Below are 8,736 nucleotides of genomic sequence, written 5' to 3'. Positions count from 1 at the left end.
CGGGAAATAGCCACAAACCTGGGTACGTGGGTAGATGGGTAGGTGGCAAATGCAAGTGGGAGGCTTCCTTAAGCGTCATTTGAATGGCCTAGAAAATGACGACCCTTTCATGGTGAGGAGCTCCTCAGATGTTATTGAAGGGCTTGAAACATTGCCATCATGGCCCTTCTTGTTCGCCATTGATGTAGATCTTTTCTATTCAGTGCTGCATTCAGGTTTGTTTAAGGCTGTCAGGAAAAAGGTGAATTATGCGGGAGTGATTTGTTTTCAGAATGCGACAGGCCTGAGCTGAGACAACTTCCTCACCCTCCTACAGCTCTACCTGGAATCAATGGTTATCAAGCACAACCGGCAGCATTACGTGAAACAGGCACGAATATGCATCGGGTCATCCTTTCATCAGTCCTGTGCAACACATACCTGGAGGTTGGACAAACGCATAGCGGGAGAAGTCTTCACCGGACAAATGTGCGAATGACTTTCTTTTGTAAAGAGATCACCGGATATTCCGTCAATCTTACATCCTTTCAGTACATTGTGAGATGGCCTCACATTCACTTGGGAAGCAACAGAAAATGACAGCATTCAGTACCTAGATTTGCGTTTATGTGCTTCTCAGACCCACCTATGTTGGTTTTACAACACGCGTTCATAGAAAGCCCCACTTCCATTTAACAGCGCCAAATATAAGCTTGTAAAGCGTGGCCTAGTTGCCAACAGCCTTCGTGCAACTTGAACAAAAAGCTCCGAGCATTGTTAGAAAGAAAGCTTCAATGCACAGGTTAAACGACTGTAGAGGGAGCAGGCTATCCTGTCAATGTAATTTCTAGTGTTTGTGAGAGCCTTCTACAAAAACTGAAACCAAAAATCTGCACCAACGCCATGAAGGAAAGCAACTTGTTCACGTGATGCCGTACTTCCACAAGCTTTAGCACAATCTTATGGATATAGCAAAGCGCTACAAGGTAAACCTGCTTTTTCCTGAGCCGTGCAAAATGCCTAGCATATGCAGCACTCTAGAAAATAAAAAGAAAAAAGCTGGAATAATGCACGAAAAACATGCATTGAAAGCCCCAGCTTGTGCAACTGGCGTGGTATACGAGATCCTGTTGCTATGTGCCAGTTCCTTTATTGGATCGACTGGGCGATGTGTTAATGACAAATTACAGCATAGGCGTTGTGTGGACAACAATGCAGGTGCTCATTTTGCCAACCACTGCAAGAAATTCAAAAAATTATTGCAAGGGACTTTAGCCACTGTAGTAGTAAAAGGCGAAAATCTGAGTGCCGCATTCTGCTACTCAACTGGCGGTAATTAGGAATTATTTGATTAATTCATTAGTCAATATTTATTATATTAGTCATTGAGCAGGTAATTGATTATTCACGATTTAGGTAATAATTGAAATACCTAATTAATCCATGATTAGTAACAATTATATCAACTAATTAGTTATTAATAAGGAATTGATTATTCATTGGCATATGACCACGTATGGCACGCATTCGCGCATACTGCGATGGCGCTCTGTGATTGGTCAAGACATCTATGACGTCATTCTTCCTCGGCCAATCAAAGCCGCCGCAAAAGCGGGACACATTTTGTCCCGCTGTGATTATAAGGCTGTGATTATTATTGTGGGCCAGAGTGGAATTTCAAATTTTAACCACTATATGGTGAATCAAAAATAAGGGCACGTAAAGAAAACCAGCATGAAAGGGAGGTAGTTGAAGCTTGGCTCATTTCTAGGGGTGGAGACATGGTGCGTCAGCAATCCGTTAATTTGCGTCGCCGAAAGAAATTGCCTTTTTGCATGGTTCAATTAAATGATCAGTTTTCGTTTTAAAGCAAGGGTGTGCCTACGGTTAGCTTCTGGCGCTTTTAAACTCCTTTTACTCCTGACTTTGCTTTTGCTCTATTACGTTAAGGTTTGCCTAAAGTTTCCATTTGTTCGTGTTTCTGTTGCCTTTATGGTTTCAGTGTTTTGACTCTGCTTTTGCTACGATGTTCCGACTCTGATTTTGCTATGTTGGTAACTGATAACTGCTGGTTGTTTAATCTTTCTAATTTCCCCTTACATATAAGCCTGTTGATTGCCTCTGAACATCGGTGGTTGATAAGATGTTCGTCGTGCTGGCAATCATTGTGCTTCTGCTTCGTGTTTCCAGCTTACTGGTCGTTTGATTAGGAGTATAAAATACGTCCTGTTTTTCAATAAAAATTGAGTAGGTAGTCGGCGCTGTGTGTGTGTGTTCTTGTGTCTTTCTTTCTTGCGCTGCTCCTCTTTATGATCCTAACTGCGTTCCCTTCCGGCAAAATAAAGCCGGATTGAATAAATTGAATTCTAGGAGAAGGAAAGAATACCATGGGGCGGCATAAGGTTAGGCTGGCGGATGAGGCTAGGAAATTCACAAGGATAAAAGTAGGTGCAATTACAACTGGACCAGTTAATTTGGACCGGCATTCGACCTGCAGTGAGTGCACTCTAACTGATGCTAAGTATAGGGCTCCCTTCTTACCCATGTCCTAACAGAGCCCCCAATTTCCCTGTATTTGTTTGCCGATGTGATGCACTGGCTCTTAGAACAGAGTAGTCCCAGCCTGTTATTTATATTCGTAACTTCATGGAAGTGTTCTTTGCTAACGCAGTGCAAACAATGAAAGAAGAAAGAGAAAGCTTAGAAAAAGTTTGTGTTGCCAGTTATGAGGAGCAGATTTTATATTTTATTTGCATGTTTTCCTTTCTTGCCCCCGCCTATTCTCCCCCATTTTACTTTTTTGTAATCGAGGCCGACTGGGTTTCTGGTTTAAGCCGGACTTCTTTTTCTTACCACGAAAGCACTGAAGCGCTGGAAAAATTTCCTATATTTTATTGCACAATGACGCAGCTTTTTCAAACCATGGCAGCGGTCACGGCGGTGCGTTTATGGGCTGGCGGAAGACCGTCACGAAGGTGTACAGGCCATGAGCAAAGTGCGATATCCCAGCAGTAAGTCCAGCCCCCTGAAAGAACAGAATCAAAAGTGAGAAAATATTACGAGACCTTCATTCCTCCTTTTCTTTGTTTTTAACATCCTGCACTGTAGCCGCAACTACCGATTAGCTCTGCAATGGCCAAACCTTTGCACTGTCGTTCAAGCAGATAAATATTTAGGCATATACTGAATACGTATACGCATCATGGAGCTTATTGATAGAGGTGAAGAACAACAGCGCGAAAACGAAGACGAGAGCACACAACACCAGCGCCTGTGTTGTGTGCTATCGTCTCTATTATGCACCAACTAGCCCGCCAAAATGCTCTCTTAGCTTACTGATCATCTGTGAATTTTGAATTAACCTAATAAGCCCAATGTCTTAGACAAATCCGATGGTGTTATCAGCTGATTTATTCAGTTCTGAAACTACCTCAGATAGCGATGGCATATAACATCTGGCCGCCATGTAAAAATTTATTCGCCATTCCTCATTAGTTGTGCAGGCGAACTGGCCTATTTCAGTGTACCATTCAAGAAGAAAACTGAATGTAGCGGCTTTTTTGTGGTAGGAAGTCAAAAGGTCTTTTCTCACAACACTACGACATAAAAACACGAAACTGCTCATTACGTAATCTGCACAGCTGATACTAGTTTATGTTCTGCAAACAACTATTGTGAAATTCTAGCTTCTCAAGCCAATGTCACAATGTACAAAATAAATTCACGGGCTCAAAGTAATTGTTTAAAACTTAATTTGCTCTCCTTTTTCACCCCCGTCACAGCATATTCAGTTGCCGCAAACTGTCTTGAACAACACCAATATTGAAGCAGTAAAAACATTCAAATCCTTAGGCATATATTTCTCTGAAAGTATCGTATGGGATGAACACGTGAAAAACGTAGTTAATAAGCTGTCCGGGACGACTGGCATCGCCACCGTCTTTATATCCCTACCTAAGTTAACTTACTTTTAAACAATTCCCCTTTTTCTTCCTCATTAAACTGCGCATTAGGGTTATGGAACTAATCTCATGATTAATTCCGTAAAACCCCGGCCCTTAGTCACCAGCGCCTACGGAACAACTGACCACAGCGGCGGTCAGACCCATGATTGATGACCTAGATAGGAAAAGTAGAAAGCTAGGCTTGAAAATCAATATGCAGAAGAGTAAGGTAATGTTCTCTCTGTCTCTCTCTCTCTTACTAGAGTAAGGTAAGGTAATGTTCAGGTAGCAGCGGTGGTGTAGAAGTAGCAGCGGTAGCGTAGCGATAGAACATCCGCCTCGCATGCAAGAGGACCGGGGCTCAAATCCCGGTGCCGCGCAATTCTCCACCGGTTTAAAAAAAAAAAAAATATCCGCGTGCCGATGGAATTGCATACACAGGTTTGGGGTGCGACCTGATGCCGGTGAACACCTCCGGCAACGTACCCCCTCAGCAGAACAGGAGCTGGCCACCCTGGTGCAGTAATTGGCCACAACCTCTCATGATAAGCTCCACAAAACCCCGGCCCTCAGTCACCAGCGGCTGCGGAACAACTGACCACGGCGGCGGACAGACCTGTGACGCAGCAGGGGGTGCTAAGAAAGCCTGGCTCCGCTGGACAGGCCGCCATTGGAAACTGACCCTGGCAACGTTTAATGCTAGAACCCTAGCTAGTGAAGCTAGTTTAGCAGTGCTGTTAGAGGAACTAGAGGGCATGAAATGGGATGTCATAGGGCTTAGTGAGGCTAGGAGGCCGAATGAGGCATACACTGTACTGAAGGATGGGCATGTACTGTGTTATCGAGGTTTACCAGAGAGGCGACAACTAGGAGTAGGTTTCCTTGTCACTAAGTATATAGCGGGTAATATAGATGAATTCTATAGTATTATTGGGAGGGTGGCAGGCATCGTAATTAGGCCTAATAAGCGGTATATACTGAAGGTTGTACAGGCCTATGCACCTACATGTAGTTATGATGACCAGGCAGTTGAAAGCTTCTACGAAGATGTAGAATCGGCAATGCGAAAAGTAAAGACGAAGTATACTGTACTAATGGGCGACTTCAATGCCGAGGTAGGGAAAAAGCAGGCAGGAGACAAGGCAGTAGGTGACTATGGCATTGGTACTAGGAATAGCAGGGGGGAGTTACTAGTTGAGTTTGCAGAGCGCAATAACTTACGAATAATGAATACCTTCTTCAGCAAACGGAAGAACCGGAAATGAACATTGAAAAGCCCTAACGGAGAGACTAAAAATGAAATCGACTTCAAAATGTGTTCAACCCCCGCCATTATGCAAGATGTAGAGGTAATCGGGAAAGTGCGATGCAGTAACCACAGGATGGTGAGGTCCCGAATTAGCCTAAATCTGAAGAAGGAACGCAACAGATTAGTAAGAAAGAAACCCATCAACGAATTAGCGGTGAGGGGGAGGGCAGAAGAGTTCGGGATCTCGCTACAGCTCTAATCGAGGAAGGCGACATTACCTTAGAAGCAAGGAACAATAATTTCAAAGATATCATTACAGAGTGCGCGGTAGAAGTAGGCGGTAGGATAGTTAGAGAGGATACTGGTAAGATGTCTAAGGATACGAAAGATTTGATTAAGAAACGCCAGAGTATGAAAGCTTCCAATCCAACAGACCGGATCGATTTGGCCGAGATATCAAAGCTAACCAATAAACGCAAGGTGGCCGATATAAGGAAGTATAATAACATGGAGAAAATTGAGCATGCTGTAAAGAACGGTGGAAGCCTTAAAGCGTTAAAGAAGAAATTGGGCATAGGCAAAAACCAGATGTATGCGATAAGGGACAATGCGGGCAACGTCATCACGAATATGGATAAGATAGTCAAAGTAGCCGTGGAGTTCTATACAGATCTCTACAGTAGCCAAAGTAGTCAGGACCGTAATGAGATTGGCGGTAGGGAAAAGCAGCCATACATTCGACATTCCACCAGTGACGAAGGACAAGGTCAAGAAAGCATTAGAAACTATGAAAAGGGAGAAATCAGCTGGAGAGGATCAGATAACTACAGATTTGCTGAAGGACGGGGGAGATATCGTGCTAGAAAAACTGGCCATCCTGTATACGCAGTGCCTGGTGTCATCGATGGTACCGGAACCATGGAAGAATGCAAACATTATCCTCATTCGTAAGAAAGGGGACTCTAAGGACCTCAAAAATTACAGACCAATCAGCTTACTGTATGTTATGTAAGAGGGATTTACTAAGGTAATCGCTAATAGAATCAGGACTACCTTAGACTTCAATCAAGCAAAGGATCAAGCAGGGTTTCGGAAACGGTACTCTACTATCGATCATATCCATTCCACCAATCAGGTGATATAAAAATGCTCGGAATATAACCAGCCCTTATACATAGCATTCATTGATTACGAAAAAGCATTTCACTCAGTTGAAACCTCGGTGGTGATGCAGGCATTGCGAAATCTGGGGGTAGACGAGCCGTACGTGAAAGTGCTGGAAGATATATATAGTGGCTGCACAGCAACCATAGTTCTGCATAAAGAAAGTAACAAAATTCCCATAAAGAAAGGTGTTAGGCAAGGAGACACAATCTCCCCAGTACTATTCACAGCTTGCTTAGAGGAAGTATTCAGAGACTTGGAATATGAGCAGTTAGGGATAGGGGTAGATGGAGAATGCCTCAGTAATCTGCGATTTGCTGATGATATTGCCTTGCTAAGCAACTCGGGGGATGATCTACAAATAATGATTGATGACCTAGACAGAAAAAGTAGAAAGATAGGCTTGAAAATCAATATGCAGAAGACTAAGGTAATGTTCAACAGCCTCGGGAAGGAACAGCAGTTTACATTAGGTAGCGAAGTACTGGAAGTAGTAGGCGAATATGTCTACTTAGGACAGGTAGTAACCGCAGATCCGGACCATGAAAAGGAAATAACAAGAAGAATAAGATTGGGATGAAGCGCATTTGGCAAGCACTCGCAGATTATGACTAGCAGCCTACCGGTATCGCTAAAAAGGAAAGAATATAACATTTCCATCTTACCTGTACTCACCTATGGCGCTGAAACGCGGAGGCTAACCAAGAGAGTTCTACTTAAGTTGAGGACAAGCCAGAGGGCTGTGGAACGAAAAATGATAGGGGTTACATTAAGAGATAGAAAGCGTGCAGAGTGGGTCAGAGAAATAACTCAAGTTACCGACATTCTAGTGGAAATTAAGAAGAAGAAATGGACATGGGCAGGACATGTAGTGCGAAGAGAGGATAACCGATGGTCGCTGAGGGTAACAAACTGGATTCGAAGGGAAGGAAAGCGTAGCAGGGGGCGGCAGAAAGTTCGGTGGGATGATGAGGTTAAGAAGTTCGCAGGGGTCAAGTGGATGCAGCTAGCACAGAACAGGGTTAATTGGAGAAATATGTTAGAGGCTTTCGCCATGCAGTGGGTATAGTCAGGCTGATGAGGATGTCTTGACTAATTTGGCAGGATTGCGAAATAACTCCAATATTTACGACGTACACGTGCGGAGATAAGTAAACGGAGCAAGCTTTACCGTTCAAATTAATATCACGCCTTCTTCACTGTAGATAAGAAAACAATATTTGTCGAAGTGAAAAGGCACTGGCGTCTACCACAGGTTCGCACATACCACGACTGCCAGTTTCAATTTTTGCTACGCGTGCAAAATGGTAGACGGAAAAAGTGCTCTCCGTTAAATTTTGTCCGCATCGGTAGGCATGGAACGTTGCCAAATGCAGAACTAAGTACGGATAACATGCTGAAATATTTATTGTCGACAGTTCTAAGCCAGACATTCAGGGAGAAAAATATTGACATAACAAGAATATCGTTAAATCAATCGCGCGCTATGTTTGAATTTAGTGTCTTTTTAGGCCTATGTCGTTATTTTTTGTTAGTGTGATGTAGCCTAGCCAACGTGTGTGCTGATACTGCCTCCATCGCACGCTGCTGTGCTGCTGTGTGTGCGAGGGGGTCAGCTTTCAGCTGGCCTCCTAGCAAGAATCTTTATGTTGCAAAATAAATTTCAATTTCAAAGTACTCTCATATAGTGGCCTATTCACTGTAAAACTGTCTTGGACCGTGTCGCGTTGACGTGCATCATGGTGCAACCAGTGATGCGAATAGCACCCACCGCCGCCGCTTGCATGAGGATCTCTCCCTTGGCCACGCCCATGAGCCAGCCACTGCTGAGCAGGAGGAAGCTGCTGCCTACCAGGTGGTACAGCAGGAACTGCGAAGAGGGACAGCTTCAGCTCAGTGCAAATTGGAGAGACGACCTTCGCTGTCACGTTCACTGTTACAAAAGGACAGGGGCAAGATTTCTGAAGATCTATTCACGATTCAGTGCTCATTGGCCAATGCTATTTTATATCATGGTCACTGCAGCAATCCTTGACGAACCATCTTTTTAAAGCGGGAGCATTTCTTGACTCATCAGCGACGTGGATGGAACGTGACACTACAGTGCATGCGTTGACAGAACAAAGTGTCGCTCACTGATAGGAAAAGATTCTTCCACTCCCCAGCCAAGCGCTCCACTTCTTCAAGTGGACTTACTGAGTCGGTATAGTTACCCGTGTCTAGCGTGTGGAAGCGGAAAGACGCCGAGGGAAAGGACAGCAATAACAGTAAGTAAAGAAAACGATTAAAATGAACATAATTTAAAAAGCAGTTCCTGAATATAGGTTATGGAAGGTAAACCAAGCGATTAGAAATCTGCGTATCCAAAACAAAGAGTCATTGTACTAAAACCCCTCAATA

At 43.8% G+C, this 8,736-nt stretch overlaps 1 protein-coding gene across 1 annotated transcript in view; it reads right to left on the bottom strand.

Moving 5' to 3' along the window:
• Positions 1-2,891: 2,891 nt before the first annotated feature.
• LOC146177948 (uncharacterized) overlaps positions 2,892-8,736 on the bottom strand; it is a 155,329-nt gene continuing 149,484 nt past the window's right edge. The window contains exons 3-4 of the mRNA XM_084581776.1: positions 8,108-8,206; positions 2,892-3,004 (exon numbers count right to left, since the gene is read on the bottom strand). Of these exons, the coding sequence (XP_084437902.1) occupies positions 2,912-3,004; positions 8,108-8,206 (192 nt within the window). The 3' untranslated portion in view covers positions 2,892-2,911. The remainder of the gene's footprint in view (positions 3,005-8,107; positions 8,207-8,736) is intronic.

The sequence above is a fragment of the Amblyomma maculatum genome, chromosome 10 (assembly GCF_055883805.1).
Source record: "Amblyomma maculatum isolate TAMU_Amacu chromosome 10, ASM5588380v1, whole genome shotgun sequence".
NCBI classification, from domain to species: domain Eukaryota; kingdom Metazoa; phylum Arthropoda; class Arachnida; order Ixodida; family Ixodidae; genus Amblyomma; species Amblyomma maculatum.
Note: the sequence above shows the minus strand (reverse complement) of the source record. Positions and strands in the feature narration are given on the sequence as shown.